The sequence below is a fragment of the Notolepis coatsorum genome (assembly GCF_963971535.1).
Source record: "Notolepis coatsorum genome assembly, chromosome: 1".
Classification (NCBI taxonomy): Eukaryota; Metazoa; Chordata; class Actinopteri; order Aulopiformes; family Paralepididae; genus Notolepis; species Notolepis coatsorum.
This window is the reverse complement of record NC_140165.1, coordinates 56,717,096-56,744,074: the sequence shown is the minus strand read 5'-3', so window position 1 is coordinate 56,744,074 and position 26,979 is coordinate 56,717,096. Positions and strand designations below refer to the sequence as shown.

The 26,979-nt window shown below is 40.1% G+C and overlaps 1 protein-coding gene across 1 annotated transcript in view; it reads right to left on the bottom strand.

The window, feature by feature from the left end:
* Positions 1-26,979, bottom strand: part of als2b (alsin Rho guanine nucleotide exchange factor ALS2 b) — a 131,913-nt gene that overhangs the window by 52,984 nt on the left and 51,950 nt on the right. The window contains exons 10-14 of the mRNA XM_084313622.1: positions 21,002-21,173; positions 19,935-20,124; positions 18,921-18,986; positions 11,035-11,197; positions 1,773-1,904 (exon numbers count right to left, since the gene is read on the bottom strand). Coding sequence (XP_084169748.1) covers positions 1,773-1,904; positions 11,035-11,197; positions 18,921-18,986; positions 19,935-20,124; positions 21,002-21,173 — 723 coding nt within the window. The remainder of the gene's footprint in view (positions 1-1,772; positions 1,905-11,034; positions 11,198-18,920; positions 18,987-19,934; positions 20,125-21,001; positions 21,174-26,979) is intronic.

The window sequence follows — 26,979 nt, the reverse complement described above, 5'->3', positions numbered from 1 at the left end:
CACGCTCCGTCGGGGCTAGCTCCAATCTCTCGTAATCACCTATTCTTACCGTCCTGTTCTGATCCTGTATTCAGAAGCTGGGCGAACAAAGGTTTGCTAACCTTTAATGACCTCTACTCCGGAGGTGTGTTCTCGTCGTTTGCAGAACTATCAAAAAAATGTGGTCTCCCAAATTCCCACCTTTTCCGTTTTTTTCAGATCAGACATTTTGTTCAGAACCAATTCCCACAATTCCCTGGCCGTCCTCCAGACTCTAGGACTGACCCTCGCCTATCGCTCGGTACCGGGCGGAAAGGGCTTGTCTCAATTTTATATGATAAAATATTTTGGATGAACCCAACTTGCTTAGACTCCCTAAAAGCCAAATGGGACGAAGATCTGGGAATTATCATTACAGATGAACAATGGGATCATATATTAGACCTTGTACACACTTCCTCTATATGTGCAAGACACAGTTTGCTGCAGTGTAGGATCCTGCATAGGGTTCACTACACCAATGCGAGGTTAGCAAAGATATACCCGGATAGAACGGATGTGTGTAATAGATGTAAACAATCTCCAGCCGATTATATGCACATGTTTTGGACGTGCCCCAAACTCAGAGTTTTGGACTGCAATATTTGATACACTGAGTAGGGTCTTGGGTGTGACGTTAGACCCTGATCCACTCACTGCCTTTTTCGGTATCCCGAATACCCCTTCGATCGCATCTAGGGCAGCAAAACGAGTTGTGGCGTTCACTACCCTCCTCGCTAGGAGACTTATTCTCTTTAAATGGATACACCCTTCCCCACCCACTCACAACAGATGGATACATGAGATACTACATTGCGTTAAGCTTGAGCGAATCAGATTCTCCCTAAAGGGCTCCCTTGAAACATTCCATGTGACCTGGCAACCATTTCTGCAACACATCGATACCCTGACTATCAATGAAGAGACTTAGAAAGGATAGAGCTTTACACCTCTAACTGCACTTCCTTATCTTTTATTATTATTTTATTCCTATTTTCTAATCCCCCCCCCCCTTCCCTGTCCTGGTATGTATGGGTGTGAATGAGACCCCCGGGGGCTGGGTGGGTAACTGGGGGAGGGAGAAGGGAACGGGAGACGCAGCTGCAGAAGGTCAAACTACTCAAGAATTACCACAATACTATAGGCAGGGATGGGGGAAAGAGTGAAATAATCTCATTGATGACTTTCTTCCACAGCCACAGCCGTGCTAGAGAGTTTTCTTTCTGTGTTTTTAGTTCTTTCTTTACTTCTTTTTATCTAAATATTTGTGCATAATACAGATGGGTCTGATTGATATTATTATTGTTTTTTTGTTTTTCTTTCCCAGTAGCATCTATGCTGTATGTTTGGATGTTTTGCAGATGTGTTTTCAACAACTTCGATGTGGGGGGGATGGGGTGGGTATGAGAGAGGGGAAGGGGAAATGAAAGGGGAAGAAAAGAAAAAAGATGGAAAATGTATGATGTTGACAATTGTAAATGTACTAATTACTTTTCCTGCAATAAAGAAATTTATAAAAAAAAATATATATAGATTTAGCTCTACTAACACCCTCACGCATAGTTAAACCTTGTTATGAGAAGCTGGCCTTATAGAGTGGGGCCTGTCTAAATCCCTGTGGCCGTCAATGTGTTAAAAATAAAATATTAATAATAATAAATCCGCAATTTTTTTATACCTGGTCCAGCTATTTTAGTCATATCGGGGCTGATATCCAATATCAATATCGGATCGGAGCAGACACACACACATACCGTCATCTTGCCGGGGAAGCTCTTCCAGAATTGGTAGGTGTACTCCACCTCCTTCCTCCTCCTCTTCAGCTGAAGGGCCAGAGCCTCCACCTGGGAGCAGCCGTCCTGCAGCCGCTGGTAGTCACTGGAGCTCTGAAACACAAACACAAACACAAACACAAACACACACACACACACACACACACACACACACACACACACACACACACACACACACACACACACACACACACACACACACACACACACACACGCACACGCACACGCACACACACACACACACACACACACACACACACACACACCAGTGTTTGAAAGGAAAATACACGGGTTGCTCTCAGAGCTGTTCCTATTAGTTTCTATGAACATTGGATTGAATCAAGTTATTTCGAGGTCACCCCTCCAATCAGTACATTTCAACTAAATGGAACCATTTGGAGGAACAAACAGAGTGTGTGTGTGTGTACCATTGATCTGTACATGGACCAGGCCTTCCGGGACAAGTATATCAAATACCAACCACTGCTCAATGTGATGGCCGACCTTGGGTACAGGTGTAGATATAGTGTACTTCAGGGGTCGGCAATTAGGTTTGGCCACGGGCCAATTTTTCCCCAAGTCATTGTATGGCGGGCCAGAACCAAAAACAATGGCTAATTTAATAGAATGATAGCGATTTTTTTTTTACTCTGTCAAAATGAACTAGCTGCATAGGTGGCATAATAAACTGTAAACGGCATATACATGTTTGCACTGTCTTTTTTCTATTATAAAGTGCCTCTCGGGTGCATAACACATGAACAGATCAGTAGGATGGGCATTTGATTTTAATGCAGGTGCTCTCATTATAAATCGAATGTATTATTATTAGAGCTGGGCCGTTAACGGCGTTAACGTGCTGCGTTAACGCTATACTAGTATCGCGCGATAATATAATTAACGCATTAATCTAAAAAAAAAAATAAAAATAAAAAAAAAAAAAGTTTTTTTTTTACATTTTCTTTTTTTTTACCTTTATTTACCCAGGGTAGGTTCGCTGAGCACAGAATGATGCTCTTTTTCAGGAACGCCCTGCTTCACATTCACACAGTTCCATTCACACCTGGGAGCTGCCCAGTACAACCACAGTTGACACCATTGGCCACTGAGCAACTCCACTGGAGCAGTTGATTCAAGCCATGTCACATAGTTCAAGTTTGAAATGATTCTTTCTGTTTTGCTCCTGAGAGTGTGCTAGATACTGTACTGTACTGGTAATATTATTTATTTGTGTTAACTTCTGAATAAAACAACTTATTAAACACAAGTACATCTTATTGAACATTATTTTGATATTTCATTACCAATTATCATAGCAAAACAGCTTTTTCAAACAGTCTGTAATGCATTTTGGAAACAGGAGATGGGCTCATGGTGTAATGGGCCACCTGGCCTGAGAAACATAAGGAGGAAAGAAAAAGTAAGGACTTACTTCTGGTCATTATTTGGGTAGAACACACATATTTTGAATGCCTTCGGCAGTTTTTTTTTTTTTTTTAGCCATTTTAATCTAGATTAATCTAGATTAAATCCAGGATTGCAGATAGATTAATCTAGATTAAAAAAATTAATCTATGCCCACTAGGGATGTCCCGATCCGATCACGTGATCGGAATCGGCGCCGATCACGTGGTTTTCATTGGATCGGGGATCGGAGGGGAAAAATAAAAAAAATCGGCCGTCAAAAAAAAAAAGGGGGTATTATAATTTTTTTTTTTTTTTATTATTATTATTCAACAAACATGACCATGTTCACGTCTTAAACTCATACTGAGGCCTTAGTTTAGGTTTTAAATTACATAATATATCATCATTCATTTATTTATTGTCACACACAGCAGAAGAAATGTCCACAACAAACACCTTCCCTTTAATTTACACCGTTGCAAGAGTGACGTATGCCGAATCCCTCAAGATACCTACACGCTCACAACAACAACACGTCGCTCCCGAAACACGTTATCCACGGAGTAGAAAAATGTCAGAGGTTTGGAAGCACTTTAAAGTACAAAGTCAAGCCAATCCATTTGCAACTTGCAATGTTTGCAAGGAGGAGATTCCGCGTGGAGGAAAAAACAGAGCCGCGTTCAACACCACGAATCTAATTCGTCACCTGAAAAAAAGCCACAAACAACAACATGGCGAGTACATCGCTGCAACTACACTCCGACACGTTGTACAACCGACACTTTCAGAGACTTTTAAACGGAAAGATAAACTGCCAGAGCAGGGTGACAGGGCGAAGAAAATAACAGCCAAGATAGCTGAATTCATCGCGTTGGATGACCAGCCGTTATCTGTGATGGAGAACGTGGGGTTTCGCCGTCTCATAGAGCACTTGGAGCCACGTTATCAGCTGCCTTCTCGGCACTACTTCACAGACAAAGCTCTGCCTGCGCTTCACACCAAGCTCCGTGACCACCTGCAAGCCATGTTAAGAGGTGTGCCTGCTTTATCATTTACCACAGACATATGGAGTTCTTCAGTGAGTCCAATGTCACTCATTAGTTTCACCGTTCAGTGGATTGACTCCGAGTTTGAGTTGCATCATGCTACATTGCATACGCAGAACTTCCGAGGATCTCACACGGCAGATCGTGTTAGAGAGGCGCTCCTGGGCATGCTTAACAGTTGGGGAATTGAGAAGTCACGGGTCCATGTTATTTTGCGGGACAACGCGCGAAACATGAAGAAGGCCATGGATGACATGGAAGTAACAAGTGTGGGCTGTCTCGCGCACACGCTCCAACTTGCCGTGCATGAGGGTCTACTGTCTCAGCGCAGCGTCACAGACACACTGGCCACCGCAAGGAAAATCATTGGCCATTTCAAACATTCGCCGTTGGCCTATTCGCGTCTGGAAGATATCCAGAACGACCTGAATATGGACATCAAGCGTCTACAGCAGGACGTTGCTGTGAGGTGGAACAGCAGCCTCTACATGTTGCAGAGCATCTTGGAGCAGAAGCGGGCTCTCTGTGTGTATGCAGCCGACTACACCCTCCCAACCACCCTGACAGCCAGCCAGTGGACCCTGATGGAGAAGACAGCTGAGGTGTTGGTTCCATTTGAGGAACTCACAAGGGATGTGAGCAACCCCACTGCATCTGCAGCTGATGTAATCCCTGCAATAACAGGTTATTATTATATAATTAAATTAATTAATAATTTGCTATATTTTAATAATTTAATTTTACTATAAAATAAATGTATTTTATATTCTAAATAATAAACCATTCATCCATTTCATTCATCCAAACAGCCCTCAGACGTGTACTCTCTCGAGAGATGACCACTGACCAGGGGGTCAAAACCATGAAGAGCACGCTCCTAGCTGCAGTGGAGACCCGCTTTGCTGAGATAGAGGTGGAGCCACTATACACCATCGCCACTATCTTGGATCCAAGATACAAAGACAGGCAAGAATAATCTAAAAAAAAAATTAATGCTAAATAATCTTATCTAAATAAAATGCTGTGTGTTGTCTTGCCATATGTTTGACTGACTTAGTTGTGAACTTGTGGGTAATTGATACATTTATCTACTTTCAGATTCTTCACAAAGTCAGACAACCTGAGGCTTGCCAAGGAGAAGCTCATCCAGGAGGTGGTGAAGATGGAGGACGAGAGGGCTGCCAGAGAGCCAGAGGCCGCAGACGCCAGCGCAGAGCCTAGAAGCAAGACACCACGTCTAGAAGAAGAAGCAAGCACAAGCAGCTGCCTGGGCAGGGTCATGGATGAGATTTTGGGAGAGAATCCGCTCGAGGCCCGGTCTGTGAGCAGTACATCAGCTGAAGTCCAGGTACAGACCTATCTCTCAGAGCAAACCCACCCTAGGAAAAGCAATCCTCTGCACTACTGGAAAGCTAATGTCTCACGTTTCCCCTCACTGGCTGCTGTTGCAACCAAGTTTCTCGGTGCCCCCTGCACCTCTGTGGACAGTGAGAGACTCTTTAGTGCAGTGTCCAACGTCCTGGATGAGAAAAGGAATCGGCTCTCAGCTGAGAGGGTAGAGATGCTGGTTTTCTTAAAAAAAAATCTCCACTTAATTGTGATGCCAGACAGTGAGTAAGAATAGAGTGCAGAAAAAAAGAAAAAAAAAGCGTGTTGGTTGCAATTTTATATCCCATGTTTAAATTAATATTTTATATCCCATGTTTACATTTTATATTTGAATTGTGAAATACGTAGTTTTTCACATTGCATTGAGCTGCTGCTTAAACTAGACTAGGTCATAGTCTAGAGTACATTCACATTTCAAGGGGTTAGGCTTCCCTTAAAAAAATTTAAAAGTGTGTTGCAATTTTATATCCCATTGTTTACAATTTATATTTGAATATATACATGTTGTTTTTCACATTGCATTGAGCTGCTGCTTAAACTAGACTAGGTCATAGTCTAGAGTACATTCAAATTTCAAGGGGTTAGGCTTCCCTTAAAAAAATCTCATGTTTACATTTTATATTTGAATTGTGAAATACGTTGTTTTTCACATTGCATTGAGCTGCTGCTTAAACTAGACTAGGTCATAGTCTAGAGTACATTCACATTTCAAGGGGTTAGGCTTCCCTTAAAAAAATTTAAAAGTGTGTTGCAATTTTATATCCCATTGTTTACAATTTATATTTGAATATATACATGTTGTTTTTCACATTGCATTGAGCTGCTGCTTAAACTAGACTAGGTCATAGTCTAGAGTACATTCAAATTTCAAGGGGTTAGGCTTCCCTTAAAAAAAATCTCATGTTTACATTTTATATTTGAATTGTGAAATACGTTGTTTTTCACATTGCATTGAGCTGCTGCTTAAACTAGACTAGGTCATAGTCTAGAGTACATTCAAATTTCAAGGGTTAATTTAAAAGTGTGTTGCAATTTTATATCCCATTGTTTACAATTTATATTTGAATATATACATGTTGTTTGTCACGTTTCATTGAGCTGCTGCTGTTAATTTAATTTTAAAACTAGACTAGTTCATAGTCTAGGACTAGAATTATTCTGCACTAAGACAATTTTTATATTTTATTTTATTATTTATGAGTCATTGAGTATGACTGAATGTAAAGTCAAGCTACCTCTGTTACTTGCACTACCAGACCAGTACATTTGTTATTGCTGCACTATTCTTAATTCTGCACTATTTGTTTTACATGGTTATTTTATTTTGTGGTGCACCACTGATATATAACTATACGCTTTATATTTATTTTGTTTGTGCTGCAATAAGTGAATCCTGTTGGATACTGTTAAATAAAAAAATAACAAAAACATTGATTGGATTTTCTTTAGCAGACGTGCAGTCACCTGGTTTTTACAGACGATGGCGCCATTGCTCTATGTATGTTATTGCCATCTCATGAAGCAACAGGCTGGAGCACATTGTGCTGGGAGGTAGGTAAACTCATACTGAGGCCTTAGTTTTGGTTTTAAATTGCATATCACCATTCATTTATTTATTGTCACAGACTCACAGTCACAGAGCAGAAGAATTTTGCCAAAACAAACTAATAGTATCCAGCTGTAGAACGGCAGACCAGCCACACTCAGACCCAAACGCATTTCCTTTGATTTAATTATACATCAAATGATTTATGTCAAGGATTGCAAATGCAAATGCCTCGCTTGAATGAAGTTAACTTTTCACCTGGATAACGTCAACATTCAGGGTGAATGTAATGTGAGAAATTAAGATAAAAAAATTTTTTTTTTTTTTTTTTTTTTTTTTTTTTTATTGATCGGATCGGGAATGATCGGGATCGGTAGATACTCAAAATCACATGATCGGGATCGGATCGGGAGCAAAAAAAGGTGATCGGGACATCCCTAATGCCCACCTCTAATTATTATTATCATTATAACACATGAACAGATCAGTAGGATGGGCATTTGATTTTCATGCAGCACCGCGGCGGGTGTATTATAAATCGAATGTATTATTATTATTAAAACACAACTCACCATAATGCAGCCCTGCCCTGGGCTTATTATTGTTTCTGTTTCGGTCCTCCAAAATTCCTGCTAATGTTTGAAATAAAAACATCGAGGACATGGTTGAAAAGCTCGAATCGTTCACGAGGAAACTGGAGATGTTTGAGACAGACATATCCACTGGTGGCAGGCTCCTACATTTCACCACACTAAAAAAGACATTGGGACAAGTGACGGAGATGATGGTTGACTTCATCAAGCAGCTACGAGCCAACTTCACCTCTAGGTTTGATGACTACTCTATCCCAAAAGAAATCATTGCCTTTGTACGTGACCCTCTCACAGTCAAACCTGGTGGACACTTCTCCTCCCTGGCGAAAGGAATGATCTAGGGCTGGGCAATATATAACGATAACGATAAATATCGCGATATATTTGAATAATCGATATAGAAAAAAAATATATCGAAAAAAGAAAATATCGAATATATATATATATTTTTTTGTAACCTGCAACAGGGCAGTTTTAAAACCAGAGACAGTGGACAGACTTGTCTTTCTTGCCTGCAACTTAAAGTAATGGCTTTGCTTGTCAAAATGACAATACTGACCAAATTGATTTTTTTTCTCTTGTCCATTTATTTTGTTTGCTTTCTAATGTAAAATACAGTTTGAAACCGTCTGTACACAGTAGGCTATGTGTGCTAGCAGAGCTAGACTCCAGTCACGAGTCACGGTGCACATGTGCGGTGGTTTGTCCACCAAAAAAGCGCCAAAAGATAGAAAAGAAACTAGCAGAGCCAGAACTGTTCAACTCCCCTGGAGCCACAGCCAGCAGAGAAGCCTGTTTACTTTCACTTTCAAACCAGCTGCAGCCTGAGAACTGGAGTGTGAGGGTCTGTAACACTAAAGATGGCGGCAACGACAAAGGATTGCGGCAAAATAAACATACATCTGTTGTTTATATATAATAAAAAAAAATTACTTATAACAATTTTGCTAATTATCGATATCGAGTGATATGATAACATTATCATATCGTTATCGCGATATGATTTTTTGCCATATCGCCCAGCCCTAGAATGATCCCCTTGTTAGATGAGGCTGCACTGGAAATTGAGCTAATGGACTTCCAAACAACCTCCCTTGTCAGCGATGCGTTGCGGAGTGCGGAGTCTGTGAGTGCCTTTTGGATAGCATGCTCAGAAGAGTACAGCAACATCAAGAGACTCGCATTGTATGTGCTCACAATGTTTCCTTCCACCTATGTATGCGAGTCGTCCTTTTCATCAATGAATGCGATAAAGACAACTCAGAGGAACCGACTGACGCATAAAAGCCTTGAGAACTGCCTGCGGATTAAAGTTACGTCCATATCACCAGATATCCAGCGAATAGTGACCGACGGGAGATGCCACTTTTCACACTAAAGTGAATACTAAGCCAGCACAGAGGAGAAACGGGATCCAGTGGACACTCACAACACAACTGGACGACCTAGACTTCGCAGACGACCTTGCCCTACTATCCCACAGTCGACAACAGATGCAGGAGAAGACTAACATACTGGCAGACACCTCAACACAACTAGGCCTCAACATCCACCAAGGAAAGACCAAAATACTCAAGATCAACACAAACAACAAAGACCCAGTAAACCTGGAGGGAACAGCACTTGAGGAAGTAGAATCCTTCACCTACCTAGGTAGCATCATAGATAAGAAGGGTGGCACGGAGGCAGATGTCAGAGCAAGAATCAGCAAGGCAAGGGCCTCATACATCCAACTAAAGAACATCTGGAGCTCCAAGGTAATCAGTCAGCAGACAAAGATCAGACTATTCAAATCCAACATCAAGCCAGTACTCTTATACGGATCAGAGACGTGGAGGACAACCAAGATCACAATGACTAGAGTGCAGTCATTCATCAACAGATGCCTGAGGCGGATCCTGAACATCCACTGGCCAGATACCATGAGTAACAATGATCTCTGGCAGAGAACGGGCGAACAACCAGTGGAAGAACAAATCAAGACTAGAAAGTGGGGATGGATCGGCCACACACTACGCAAACCAAACACCAGCACCACCAGACAGGCCCTTAGATGGAACCCCCAAGGCAAAAGGAAGAGAGGCCGGCCCAAGAACACCTGGCGCAGGGACTTGGAGACAGACATCACACAGAGCGGACTGACATGGAAACAGCTGGAAAGCAAAGCACAGGACAGAGGACCCTGGCGAATTGTTGTCGACGGCGTCGGCCTATGCTCCCCCAAAAGGAGCGATAGGCGTAAGTAAGTAAGCCTGTTATTGCCAAATTGTTTAAAGTTTAATTGCCTTGTTTTTGCAATGTTTTTAATTGCATTGCTGTTTAATGCCAAATTTATTCTCATTTAGTTAACGAATGTCTCGTAATTCAAATACCTATAGCGCCGTCATTTCAGGAGCTTCTTCAAGCACTCTTTTTGTTTAAAGTTAATTGCATTGTTTTTGCATTGTTTTTAATTGCATTACTGTTTAATGCCAAATTGTATTTTTCATTTAGTTAACGAATGTCTCGTAATTCAAATACCTATAGCGCCGTCATTTCAGGAGCTTCTTCAAGCACTCTTTTTGTTTAAAGTTAATTGCATTGTTTTTGCATTGTTTTTTATTGCATTACTGGTCACATGCATGTGTGGTGCCGTCAGTCATGAGTAAAGATAAAGCTTGAATGACTCTGAACTGGTGTTTTTATTTCATGGATGCGTGTTTACCATTTCAGCACCACGCGCTGTCCACCTCACTTTGAGCAAGCCTATATATACGCTCTATATGTACGGTACATTGCACCTCACTGCCTATACCTGTTACTCACTCTCAACATGGATAAAACATAAAGTATGCATATAATAAAAATAATATGATGAAAATAAAATAAATATATTCTCAAAATAAACTGACGGGCCAGAAATTATTGCTGGCGGGCCAATTTCGGCCCGCGGGCCGCCTATTGCCAACCCCACTGTACTTGTATTTGGAAGTCTTGGCCATGTATACAAATGCACCATGACTGGTCTGAGAATTGCTGCAATGTCTAAAAGAAAAGCCAAACAAATAGCCAAATATTGCTCTGTCTCAGCTATTATTGGCAGCTTAGCCACGTGGAGAAGGAGGTGCTATGTGTACCCTTAAGTGTTCAGTGCTGCTTGGCCCGATACATTTGATTCCCTGTTTATGTAATATAATTTGTGGAACCAAATAAAGTATTCAAATGTGTGTGTGTGCGTGTGTGTCTCTCCAGTCTAGACCTACCACCTCGAAGCAGGTGGCCAGTTTCAGCAGCAGCCGGCCGTACTGATGGAGGTGACGCGCTGGCAGGTAGAACAGCGCCACCAGCAGGTCGGCCATGGGAGCGCTCTCCTCGCTGCACTCAGACAGCCTCTGGAGCAGCTCGGGACTCTTGCCGAAGAAATCTCTACGCGCAGCGCCGGAGGACACAGCAGGGGTTAATACACTGACCATTCTGATCAACTAACAGACTGATGATAAACTAACAGACTGATGATAAACTAACAGACTGGTGATAAACTAACAGACTGATGATAAACTAACAGACTGATAATAAACTAACAGACTGATGATAAACTAACAGACTGATGATCAACTAACAGACTGATGATAAACTAACAGACTGATGATAAACTAACAGACTGATGATAAACTAACAGACTGATGATAAACTAGCAGACTGATGATAAACTAGCAGACTGATGATCAACTAACAGACTGATGATAAACTAACAGACTGATGATAAACTAACAGACTGATGATAAACTAACATACTGATGATAAACTAACAGACTGATGATAAACTAGCAGACTGGTGATAAACTAACAGACTGATGAGAAACTAGCAGACCGGTAGTGATGATAAACTAACAGACCGATGATAAACTAGCAGACTGATGATAAACTAACAGACTGGTGATAAACTAGCAGACTGATGATAAACTAGCAGACTGATGATAAACTAGCAGACTGATGATAAACTAACAGACTTAGACTGGTGATAAACTAACAGACTGATGATAAACTAACAGACTGGTGATAAACTAGCAGACTGATGATAAACTAACAGACTGATGATAAACTAACAGACTGGTGATAAACTAGCAGACTGATGATAAACTAACAGACCGGTAGTGATGATAAACTAACAGACTGATGATAAACTAACAGACTGATGATAAACTAACAGACTGATGATAAACTAGCAGATAAACTAACAGACTGATGATAAACTAGCAGACTGATGATAAACTAGCAGACTGGTGATAAACTAACAGACCGGTAGTGATGATAAACTAACAGACTGATGATAAACTAACAGACTGATGATAAACTAACAGACTGATGATAAACTAGCAGATAAACTAACAGACTGATGATAAACTAGCAGACTGATGATAAACTAGCAGACTGGTGATAAACTAACAGACCGGTAGTGATGATAAACTAACAGACTGATGATAAACTAACAGACTGATGATAAACTAACAGACTGATGATAAACTAACAGACCGGTAGTGATGATAAACTAACAGACTGATGATAAACTAACAGACTGGTGATAAACTAGCAGACTGATGATAAACTAACAGACCGGTAGTGATGATAAACTAACAGACTGATGATAAACTAACAGACTGATGATAAACTAACAGACTGATGATAAACTAGCAGATAAACTAACAGACTGATGATAAACTAGCAGACTGATGATAAACTAGCAGACTGGTGATAAACTAACAGACCGGTAGTGATGATAAACTAACAGACTGATGATAAACTAACAGACTGATGATAAACTAACAGACTGATGATAAACTAACAGACTGATGATAAACTAGCAGACTGATGATAAACTAGCAGACTGGTGATAAACGAACAGACCGGTAGTGATGATAAACTAACAGACTGATGATAAACTAACAGACTGATGATAAACTAACAGACCGGTAGTGATGATAAACTAACAGACTGGTGATAAACTAGCAGACTGATGATAAAATAACAGACTGATGATAAACTAACAGACTGGTGATAAACTAGCAGACTGATGATAAACGAACAGACCGGTAGTGATGATAAACTAAAAGACTGATGATAAACTAACAGACTGATGATAAACTAACAGACTGATGATAAACTAACAGACTGATGATAAACTAGCAGATAAACTAACAGACTGATGATAAACTAGCAGACTGGTGATAAACTAACAGACCGGTAGTGATGATAAACTAACAGACTGATGATAAACTAACAGACTGATGATAAACTAACAGACTGATGATAAACTAGCAGATAAACTAACAGACTGATGATAAACTAGCAGACTGGTGATAAACTAACAGACTGATGATAAACTAACAGACTGGTAGTGATGATAAACTAACAGACCGGTAGTGATGATAAACTAACAGACTGATGATAAACGAACAGACTGGTGATAAACGAACAGACTGGTGATAAACTAGCAGACTGATGATAAACTAACAGACTGATGATAAACTAACAGACCGGTAGTGATGATAAACTAACAGACTGATGATAAACTAACAGACTGATGATAAACTAACAGACTGATGATAAACTAGCAGATAAACTAGCAGACTGGTGATAAACTAACAGACCGGTAGTGATGATAAACTAACAGACTGATGATAAACTAACAGACTGATGATAAACTAGCAGATAAACTAACAGACTGATGATAAACTAGCAGACTGATGATAAACTAGCAGACTGGTGATAAACTAACAGACCGGTAGTGATGATAAACTAACAGACTGATGATAAACTAACAGACCGGTAGTGATGATAAACTAACAGACTGGTAGTGATGATAAACTAACAGACTGATTATAAACTAACAGACTGATGATAAACTAGCAGACTGATGATAAACTAGCAGACTGGTGATAAACTAACAGACTGATGATAAACTAGCAGACTGGTGATAAACTAACAGACCGGTAGTGATGATAAACTAACAGACCGGTAGTGATGATAAACTAACAGACCGGTAGTGATGATAAACTAACAGACTGGTAGTGATGATAAACTAACAGACCGGTAGTGATGATAAACTAATAGACTGATGATAAATTAGCAGACCGGTAGTGATGATAAACTAACAGACTGATGATAAACTAACAGACTGATGATAAACTAGCAGACCGGTAGTGATGATAAACTAACAGACTGGTAGTGATGATAAACTAACAGACTGATGATAAACTAGCAGAATGATGATAAACTAACAGACTGATGATAAACTAACAGACTGATGATAAACTAACAGACTGGTGATAAACTAACATACTGATGATAAACTAACAGACTGATGATAAACTAGCAGACTGATGATAAACTAACAGACTGGTGATAAACTAACAGACTGATGATAAACTAACAGACTGATGATAAACTAGCAGACCGGTAGTGATGATAAACTAACAGACTGATGATAAACTAACAGACTGGTGATAAACTAACAGACTGATGATAAACTAGCAGACTGGTGATAAACTAACAGACTGATGATAAACTAACAGACTGGTGATAAACTAACAGACTGATGATAAACTAACAGACTGATGATAAACTAGCAGACCGGTAGTGATGATAAACTAACAGACTGGTGATAAACTAACAGACTGGTAGTGATGATAAACTAACAGACTGATGATAAACTAGCAGAATGATGATAAACTAACAGACTGATGATAAACTAACAGACTGATGATAAACTAACAGACTGGTGATAAACTAACAGACTGATGATAAACTAGCAGAATGATGATAAACTAACAGACTGATGATAAACTAACAGACTGATGATAAACTAACAGACTGATGATAAACTAACATACTGATGATAAACTAACAGACTGGTGATAAACTAACATACTGATGATAAACTAACAGACTGATGATAAACTAACAGACTGATGATAAACTAACAGACTGATGATAAACTAGCAGACCAGTAGTGATGATAAACTAATAGACTGATGATAAACTAACAGACTGGTGATAAACTAACAGACCGGTAGTGATGATAAACTAACAGACTGATGATAAACTAACAGACCGGTAGTGATGATAAACTAACAGACTGGTAGTGATGATAAACTAACAGACTGATGATAAACTAACAGACTGATGATAAACTAGCAGACTGATGATAAACTAGCAGACCGGTAGTGATGATAAACTAACAGACTGATGATAAACTAACAGACCGGTAGTGATGATAAACTAACAGACTGATGATAAACTAACAGACCGGTAGTGATGATAAACTAACAGACTGGTAGTGATGATAAACTAACAGACTGATGATAAACTAACAGACTGATGATAAACTAGCAGACTGATGATAAACTAGCAGACTGGTGATAAACTAACAGACTGATGATAAACTAGCAGACTGGTGATAAACTAGCAGACCGGTAGTGATGATAAACTAACAGACTGGTGATAAACTAACAGACTGGTAGTGATGATAAACTAACAGACTGGTAGTGATGATAAACTAACAGACTGATGATAAACTAGCAGACCGGTAGTGATGATAAACTAACAGACTGATGATAAACTAACAGACTGGTAGTGATGTTAACTAACAGACCGGTAGTGATGATAAACTAACAGACTGGTAGTGATGATAAACTAACAGACCGGTAGTGATGATAAACTAACAGACTGATGATAAACTAACAGACTGATGATAAACTAGCAGACTGGTAGTGATGATAAACTAACAGACTGATGATAAACTAACAGACTGATGATAAACTAGCAGACTGATGATAAACTAGCAGACCGGTAGTGATGATAAACTAACAGACTGATGATAAACTAACAGACTGGTGATAAACTAACAGACCGGTAGTGATGATAAACTAACAGACTGATGATAAACTAACAGACCGGTAGTGATGATAAACTAACAGACTGGTAGTGATGATAAACTAACAGACTGATGATAAACTAACAGACTGATGATAAACTAGCAGACTGATGATAAACTAGCAGACTGGTGATAAACTAACAGACTGATGATAAACTAGCAGACTGGTGATAAACTAGCAGACCGGTAGTGATGATAAACTAACAGACTGGTGATAAACTAACAGACTGGTAGTGATGATAAACTAACAGACTGGTAGTGATGATAAACTAACAGACTGATGATAAACTAGCAGACCGGTAGTGATGATAAACTAACAGACTGATGATAAACTAACAGACTGGTAGTGATGTTAACTAACAGACCGGTAGTGATGATAAACTAACAGACTGGTAGTGATGATAAACTAACAGACCGGTAGTGATGATAAACTAATAGACTGATGATAAATTAGCAGACCGGTAGTGATGATAAACTAACAGACTGATGATAAACTAACAGACTGATGATAAACTAGCAGACTGGTAGTGATGATAAACTAACAGACTGATGATAAACTAACAGACTGGTGATAAACTAACAGACTGGTAGTGATGATAAACTAACAGACTGGTAGTGATGATAAACTAACAGACTGATGATAAACTAGCAGACCGGTAGTGATGATAAACTAACAGACTGATGATAAACTAACAGACTGGTAGTGATGTTAACTAACAGACCGGTAGTGATGATAAACTAACAGACTGGTAGTGATGATAAACTAACAGACCGGTAGTGATGATAAACTAATAGACTGATGATAAATTAGCAGACCGGTAGTGATGATAAACTAACAGACTGATGATAAACTAACAGACTGATGATAAACTAGCAGACTGGTAGTGATGATAAACTAACAGACTGATGATAAACTAACAGACTGATGATAAACTAGCAGACTGATGATAAACTAGCAGACCGGTAGTGATGATAAACTAACAGACTGATGATAAACTAACAGACTGGTGATAAACTAACAGACCGGTAGTGATGATAAACTAACAGACTGATGATAAACTAACAGACCGGTAGTGATGATAAACTAACAGACTGGTAGTGATGATAAACTAACAGACTGATGATAAACTAACAGACTGATGATAAACTAGCAGACTGATGATAAACTAGCAGACTGGTGATAAACTAACAGACTGATGATAAACTAGCAGACTGGTGATAAACTAGCAGACCGGTAGTGATGATAAACTAACAGACTGGTGATAAACTAACAGACTGGTAGTGATGATAAACTAACAGACTGGTAGTGATGATAAACTAACAGACTGATGATAAACTAGCAGACCGGTAGTGATGATAAACTAACAGACTGATGATAAACTAACAGACTGGTAGTGATGTTAACTAACAGACCGGTAGTGATGATAAACTAACAGACTGGTAGTGATGATAAACTAACAGACCGGTAGTGATGATAAACTAATAGACTGATGATAAATTAGCAGACCGGTAGTGATGATAAACTAACAGACTGATGATAAACTAACAGACTGATGATAAACTAGCAGACTGGTAGTGATGATAAACTAACAGACTGATGATAAACTAGCAGAATGATGATAAACTAACAGACTGATGATAAACTAACAGACTGATGATAAACTAACAGACTGGTGATAAACTAGCAGACCGGTAGTGATGATAAACTAACAGACTGGTGATAAACTAACAGACTGGTAGTGATGATAAACTAACAGACTGGTAGTGATGATAAACTAGCAGAATGATGATAAACTAACAGACTGATGATAAACTAACGGACTGATGATAAACTAACAGACTGGTGATAAACTAACAGACTGATGATAAACTAGCAGAATGATAATAAACTAACAGACTGATGATAAACTAACAGACTGATGATAAACTAACAGACTGGTGATAAACTAACATACTGATGATAAACTAACAGACTGATGATAAACTAACAGACTGATGATAAACTAGCAGACTGATGATAAACTAACAGACTGGTGATAAACTAACAGACTGATGATAAACTAACAGACTGATGATAAACTAGCAGACCGGTAGTGATGATAAACTAACAGACTGATGATAAACTAACAGACTGGTGATAAACTAACAGACTGATGATGAACTAGCAGACTGATGATAAACTAACAGACTGGTGATAAACTAACAGACTGATGATAAACTAACAGACTGGTGATAAACTAACAGACTGATGATAAACTAACAGACTGATGATAAACTAGCAGACCGGTAGTGATGATAAACTAACAGACTGGTGATAAACTAACAGACTGGTAGTGATGATAAACTAACAGACTGGTAGTGATGATAAACTAACAGACTGATGATAAACTAGCAGACTGGTAGTGATGATAAACTAACAGACTGATGATAAACTAGCAGAATGATGATAAACTAACAGACTGATGATAAACTAACAGACTGATGATAAACTAACAGACTGGTGATAAACTAACATACTGATGATAAACTAACAGACTGATGATAAACTAACAGACTGATGATAAACTAACAGACTGGTGATAAACTAACAGACTGATGATAAACTAACAGACTGATGATAAACTAGCAGACTGATGATAAACTAACAGACCGGTGATAAACTAACATACTGATGATAAACTAACAGACTGATGATAAACTAGCAGACCGGTAGTGATGATAAACTAACAGACTGATGATAAACTAACAGACTGGTGATAAACTAACAGACTGATGATAAACTAGCAGACTGATGATAAACTAACAGACTGGTGATAAACTAACAGACTGATGATAAACTAACAGACTGGTGATAAACTAACAGACTGATGATAAACTAACAGACTGATGATAAACTAGCTGACCGGTAGTGATGATAAACTAACAGACTGGTGATAAACTAACAGACTGGTAGTGATGATAAACTAACAGACTGATGATAAACTAACAGACTGATGATAAACTAACAGACTGGTAGTGATGATAAACTAGACTGTTAATGAGCCATAATGAGTCATTATCCAGCATGGAGTCACACAGGGCTTCAGAAGCCATTATATTGATCACAGCACAGTAAGCTAAATGTGAACTGTAATGAGAGTGTGTGTGTATGTGTGTGTGTATGTGTATGTGTATGCGTGTATGTGTGTATGTGTATGCGTGTGTGTGTGTCCTCACAGCGAGGGCTTGGTCAGCGCCTGGAAGCCTCCCATCACATGGAAGTGCCCCACTGTGTCGAAATACCTGAGGAGAGGAGAGGAGAGATTAGGTGAGAAGGAGGGGAGGAGATGAGGAGAGGAGAAAGAAGGAGGAGAGGAGAAGAAGAGTGGAGAAAGGAGACAAGAGAAGAGAAGATATGAGAAAGGATGAAGAGAAAGGAGGAGAGAATAGAAAATAATAGAGGAGAAGAGAAGAGAAGAGACATTTTACATTTGTGTAGTGAGTGTTTAATGTCTGTGAGTTAGTATCTGTAGTACTGGATGGAGAAGGTAACCACAGGGTTCCCACATACATTGCAAAATGAAATTCAAGGACTTTAAAGTACTTTTCCAAGCACTATTTTTCATTTAAAAAAAAGGTAATTTAAAAGGATACAATTCACTTTTAAATTCTGTTTTTTATTGAAAAGAAAATCGGATACAATATTTATGGCTTAAACCCCATTTCTGACAATTAGTTACACTTTAAATAAAAAAATTATCTATTTCTTGATTCAGAACTATTTTATCATGAATGAACAAAACTTTCAATGCGAATGGTTGATTTGAATTTCAAGGGGGAAATAATTCTATTTTCAAGGAATTCCAGGCCTTGGACTTTTTTTTAGGTAAAAAAAAAAAGCACTTTAAAGAAAAACTCCAACATTTTGGGAAATTAGCTTATTTGCCATCTACCCTGGAGTTAGACAAGAAGATACATACCTTTTTCTTCTCTGTGCATGCAGTAGGAGTAGGAAGACGTTGGGAACTAGGCTAATGGAGGAACCTTAGTGACTGACGCTAAGCTAGGCTAACGGTGCGTGTCTTCCTACTCCTACTGCATGCACAGAGAAGAAAAAGGGTATGTATCTTCTTGTCTAACTCCAGGGTAGATGCCAAATAAGCTAATTTCCCAAAATGTTGGGAGTTTTCCTTTAAGCACTTCAAGGACCTTGTGCGAACCCTGTGTAACCAGTGTGTGAATGTGTTTTACTGGTGGTAGGACTCCAGGAAGATGCTGGCGTGGTCCAGGACCAGCAGGCCCTTCATGTCCCGGCCTCGCCGCAGGTTGGCCGTCAGGCTGGCAGAGTGCTGCCCCGTCAGGTGACACAGGTGGCTGAAGCGCCCCGCCAGCGCCTGGAGCAGCCCCAGGGACGCCCCGCCCAGGGCCGCGCTCAGAGACTCTGGAGACACACAGGACAATATTATTACGAGTGGCCCCCAAAATGACATTGAGGACTCGATGGGATAGTTTGGATCTTTGGACCCCTAGTCCTATTTTCTACGTACCAATGATGTTCCGAGTCCTTTCTCTGCACAATCCATGCTGTTCCTCATACTAGCTCTGGCTAGTTATCTACAAACCAATGCAAATTCAATGGGGGTCGAGCTCCTTTCTGTACAAGCTGACTGAAGACAACTGAAATCTACAGAGCACACAAAGTAGAAGTCGGTTGTCCTCTGTCAGCTTGTACGGACAGGAGCTGGACCCCATTGACTTTGCATTGGTGTATGGCTGGAGCTAGTATGAGGAACAGCATGGATTGTGATGAAAAAGGACTCTTAGTTAGGTTATTTGTGGTGGTAGGAGGCTGGGAGGGTATGGTTAGTTAGGTTGTTTGTGGTGGTAGGAGGCTGGGAGGGTAGGGTTAGTTAGGTTATTTGTGGTGGTAGGAGGCTGGGAGGGTAGGGTTAGTTAGGTTGTTTGTGGTGGTAGGAGGCTGGGAGGGTAGGGTTAGTTAGGTTGTTTGTGGTGGTAGGAGGCTGGGAGGGAGGGTAGGGGATGAGTCTGATGGCAGACTATCTGAAAGCAGTGTGGAGGAGATGAGTCGAATCGTGATGAAGGTGGCAGGGCTGCACGGCATATAAACAGACCTATTGGCCGGTCACCATTGACCAATCACAATGGCATTTCAGGAAAGGAGGAGGGGTTTAGTAGCCAAGACCTCCCCCTTAAGAGTTTTCAACTTCTTGCCCACAGAGTCAGTATACTGCACCCGGAAACTCACGACACAATCATTGTGAGATACTTTTAACCATAATGCTCCCAGACTCTCTTACCTAGGTCCAGCAGGGGGCGCAATATCTGTGTCTTGACGCTAGACAGCTTGCAGTAGAACTTCCTCTCGGCTGAAGCCAGCTCGTGGAGGCCGGCGATGAAGCCCATGACGTTACGGTCGGACAGCGCCACGCACCTCTGGCCCCCGGCGTACACCCCGCTCACGTAGCCCAGCTGGAAGAGGCACGTGCGCACACACACACACACACACACACACACAAGTTGTAACTCATGGAGACGCATACAAAATAGGCTTTTATTCATGGTTACATCACTGGCATCAATGGTGATAGTGCCATAGATGTTATAATTCTAGCAACAAAACACAACTATCACAGTTCCAACAGTAGCACCTGTTGGTAATTCCAAATGTTTATTGGTAATGTTACAACAAAACAATAGCTTTTAGTGGTTGAAAGTAGGGCTGGGCGATATGACGATATTATATAAATATTGGGTACAGTTCATTAACGATACACTTTTTAAATGTTTTGCCCTCGCGTTAGATGATTGTGTCGCGTCAATCTGGTCCACACCTGCACAACCCCGCCCCCACACACACGCTACTGCATCAAAGTTACTTATGATTAACAAAGGCATTCGTTTTGTGGCATTAACGTTATATAGTTACACGTTCAATAACATCAGCATATTTACCCGACCATAGCTAGCATTGTTGGTCATTCATATCTCAGTTCCTTCCTTTGCTCAGAGAGCCCGTACTGAATTGTACCCATTCTGCAATCTGTTAAAAAAGTTTTCAATCAGACAAATGTATAGAAAAGCTTTTATTATAACATTTGTTGCAGTAAAATCATCATGCCTCGTTTGGTACTCCTGTGGAGAGCTGGTAGTCTACTCGTGGGTGGCGGGGGCCGGGGAGCTAACGTTATTAGCTCCGGTAGGTTTGTTATTGATACACTCGTGTAGATCAATGGCGGACTTCCCGGAAGTAAAAAAACGAATAAGCAATTGCCGATTGGTGGTAAGAACAGCAGAGGCGGGTGCAAGCGGTGTGACGTAATTGGCAGAATCGACTGTCAATCAAAATTGTTCTGTTGCCGTCTACCATGCATTGCTTTGGTTGAGAGAGATAGTGCTTTCTTAGGTTATGGAAGGCAGTGAGTATTGGGCGGCTACGTGGTGCAGTGGGCAAGGCGCTCACCACGAATACTGGAGAAGCTGGGTTCGCCTGTTCGAGCCCAGCGCTCCACATTGCTTTCAGTTTAGCTGGTCGTCCGTACTAATACACATTGGCAGTATTAGGGGGTGGGAAACTGATGGGTGGGGATCGGGCGTTGTGGACAGCGACTTCTACAGGTCGGTTGGTGCGCCTGCGCAGTAGAATCAGGAAGCGATGGGGGCGGCGACCCTCCAAAGCGCAGACCACTGACGCTGAGAGATCGCGCCGCGCAGGTGAAAAGATGCAACTGCTGTTACCTCGAGTATCGGAGGGGACTCGTGCTATGTATGGCTTAGTCCACATTGCAGCCGGCTTGTGGGAGGCAAGAAAGACCGTTCAAGACAGGGGAGGGTTGAATTGGATGATACTAAATTGGGATGGGAGAAAAATAGAAAATGGGAGAAAAAGTGGATAAAAAAAAAAAAAAGCCAGTGAGTATTGTATGACTCAGACTTCAGCAATAATCATGACTCATGAGCATTATAAAATAAAGACACACACATGGTGGAATACCATAAACATATTTCGTGATGTTTCCTTTTTTTAAGTAAGTAAAGAGGCCTATGTTCATATCGGTGAGCACAATTTGTAACACAAAAAGAGAGACGTGTAGCCTATTTATTTATTTAATATTTTATTTATTCATTTTATTATTATTATTTTATTTGTTGTTATGCCTAAAATAATAAAGTCAAGCATAGGGCTAAAACATTTTTATAAACAATAATATAATTTTTTGTTATATGGTTATAATAAAAGTCTGATTGATTGAAAACTTTATTAACACATTCCCTGCCACGTAATTTGAGCATCTTAGGTCGCTTTCACATATAGTTTTGGTGGACTCGGTGCGGTTCTGGGGGTGAAGTTGCAACATTGTTGCATTCTTCATTTGGTTCGCCTGCGTTCACATAGAGAAATCTGTCAGCGGACAGAGACCTTCTGAACAATGTCACGCGGTCGAAAAGGGCGCTTGTCTATTGGACAGTGGAAATGTGTGTGTGGCTGCAAGCCGTGTGTGCGCGCGCGCGTGTGTGTGTGTCTGTGTGTGCTGTCTGCGAGCCCTCCAGATCAGCGGAGCGAGTTTTGACATGGCATTGATCCATTGTTCTATTGAAGCACATTACCACCATCCTCTCGCTAAACAACTTGTAGACCAATAATAATAATAATAGTATTGACGTGGCATTGATCCATTATTAATGCCGTGCGCCTCGGTAATAATAATAAGCCGCGTTTTTCTTCCTTCTTCCCAAGATGCACAGTTAGATATATAGCTATATAGATAGATAGATAGATAGATAGATAGATAGATAGATAGATAGATAGATAGATAGATAGATAGATAGATAGATAGATAGATAGATAGATAGATAGATAGATAGATTAGATCAGGGGTAGGCAACCCTAGGCACGCGTGCCTGCATAGGCACGCGGGGACATTTGCATAGGCACATAGGCATAGGCAAAAAACATATATAATTTTTTTTTCTCTTTTTTTTTGCTTTGAAATATTATAGTGAAATATTTTGCACTGTTGTCGCATTTATCTTGTTGAAATCCTCCCACAGGTTCTTTTTACTACCACATATTTAATTGAGACCCTTTATTTGTTTATTATTTCAATTTAGCTGGAAATACATCATTCAGTAACATTTGCAGAGCCTTATAACAAAAACATTATTACGGTCACCATTGTGACCAGTGGGATTAATCAACAAATTTTATTATTTATTTTTCTATTTCATTGAACATTGCACATGTTAAAAGCAATTTTTTTTACTCAAAATGTGAGTATTACCAAGTCAACTTGTGTTCTTAAAACTATGACAATAAATATAGTTTTATTAGGTTGAAATAATGTGGTTGTGTACTTATTTTTCTGTTAACTTATTATGGATTGAAAACTGAAAACCGTAATGCACAGTAACTGAACTCAATATTTTTAAGTTCTGGGAACTTATTATTTTTTTTTTTACAGTGTAGTCTTGCGATCAATCAAAACTTATTTACACGATATACCTCACATTCACCCTCCATTCACATCCTGGTGTTCTCCTGGTGTTCTCCATTAGGCCTGTAGGTGGAGCTATGACAGCACACATACAGTACACACACCGATGGTGTGTGATGTGTCCAAAAATGAATGGGCAAATGTCAGTGAAATGGTTGCACTGTATGCAGCAGTTTGTCTGCATTGCATCCCCCCCCCCCCAACTCAGATTTAGGGTTGATACAACCATCATAATAATATTGTTAATAATAACAATAACAATAATGATGTAATAATGTAAAAATTATCATAAAAAATACCTGATTATGAGAAAAAAAAATTACGACGCATGGAATATTGTTGAGGCACACTATATTGAACTATATTTCAAACAGGCACTCCATGTCAAAAAGGTTGCTGACCCCTGGATTAGATGCAGTGTGCTTGTTTTGCAGTGAGTGCTGCAAGCAGTGGTAATAATAATCACTTCCTATATTTGGTTCGCGTTTGGTCCGCTGAAGCCGAACCGAGACCTACGTTTTCAGGCGGACTAGAGTTCGCCTGCTTGGTCCGCGGACCGAGTTCGACGCGCATTCACACAGACCCGAAAAACCGGACTATCGAATTCTGGTCCGAAAGTCCGGACCAAACAGCCCCTGTGTGAAAGCGACCTTATACCACTCTCTGCCAGCACTGTAAGCCTATGTTCGCCTTCTTTGCAGGGCTATAACTTTTTAAATTGTATTGCTAAATTGACATTACTATGGCCCATTCAACATCGATTATCTATCGTTCAGGATGTAGGAACGTTTTACTTTTTCATTCATAGATTCATACGAAAATACCGTCTAGAATATAAATATGTTATCGTTTTCTGCAGTAATTCCTAGAATGTGAGATATAGGCATAAACGCATATATAGATTATCAAATGCCGTTTGTTGGCGATACACGCTATATTAAAAATGTCAACTGTACATGATCCTAAACGTTATGACTGATCATGCGCGGATGAACGGGGGGGGGGGGGGTCGTTTATAATTCCGTGATCGTCGGTAAATGCTTTATGTAGTATGGGTGATATATTGAGCAGAGCAGTTTGCATGGATAATAATAAACAAACGAGCTGAAAATGACGTCAGTGTCCTCTTACCATTCGACGATGAGACTGGAGGAAAAAGATCCCACTTATTTGACGCCGATCTCCTAAAACCATTTCCGGTTTGTATAATCATAAACAACGGCCAAATCGTATCGATTATTGCGTTATGGCAGCAATCGCTACACACGGACGTGTGTATACAGTCCCGCAACAATATGCGAGTGCCAGACGCATTTCCAAGACGCACCGAGATCGACTCGTCCATTTCCGGTTTGGCAACTCGCCGATCATCCACCAGGGGGCAGTATTGAAGCATTGCAGAGTTGTGCATGCACCCACTGCATCAGACGAGGCTCCGTGAGGGAATTATGAATAACATGGCGAAAAAATGAAATATGATCTCAATAACGTTGTACACCGTGGATTGGCAGAATTCGCATGAACTTGAAACACATCGTAAGCCGTTTTCGGCGTGGGATGTGTTAACAGATTGCAGAATGGGTACAATACAGTACAGCTCAATACAACAACAGTGGACTGGAGGATGAAGACCAGAAAAAGACTTTCGGCTTTTTTACATAAGGGTCCTTCATTGTCAATTCATCAAAACATTTAGAGACATACAAATATACAGTAGTTTCATAAAAATGCTAAAATGCTAAATATATGAAATATATAATCTAATAATCCAATAATCTAAATCTAATATATAATATAAAAATGCTAAATGCATGAGTCTTTTGCCTTTAATGTTAGCTTGCAAACTCAAATACTGTCTTGGTAAGCCTCATAATGAATTGTTTGGGGGAAAAGGGTATATCGTGTATCGCCGAAAGGTCAGAAAATATTGTGATATCATATTTAGGCCATATCGCCCAGCCCTAGTTGAAAGGCCCTCTAGTGCAGTGGTTCCCAACCTTTTTTGAGTACTGTACCCCCAAAGCATTTCAAGCCAACCTAAAGTACCCCCTACTACGCAATCAATCGTGGTGATCCCCAGGATATATAATTAATAGTCTATATATTGTGGCAGACTGGCTGTGTGTGTGTGTGTGTGTGTGTGTGTGTGTGTGTGTGTGTGTGTGTGTGTGAGTGAGTGAGTGGATGACCTGGATAAAGTCACATGGTCACACAGGTTGGCAGTTTATTGAAGTAAAGTTTTAGTTCTGAGGTCTGACATCATCACCTCATTCCCATTGTAACATTAGGTTAACAAAGCACTGAAGACTCAAAACTAAGATAACATAACATAAGATAAGATGAGATACGATGCGATATGATATGATACAATCAGATGAAATATTCCTTTATTGATCCCCTTGGGTAAATGTGGGTGTCATAGCAGCATGGGGGAGGGGAGGTATAGGTATGGGCAGGGTAATAGCAGAAAGACATAAATATAGGCAATAGAATTAGATCTGAATATAAAAAGATGTAAATGGGATGGTTTCATGCTATTATTCAAAAGCATGTCGCCACAGAGGAAACACATTGGCTGTGGTTGCTCTGTAGTTGTGACAGTAAATCCAGAGAGCACATAATGTTCACCAAACTGACGATTCTTCACTTTCTCCGTTTTCTTTTTCTTCTGAATGGGTTCTCCTGATTTAGCAGTATCACCTTTGCTGTTGTTGCTGGATGAACCAGCTCGACTCAGCCATTGATCCATAATGTTAACAGACATTTTGAAAGAGGCTTGATAT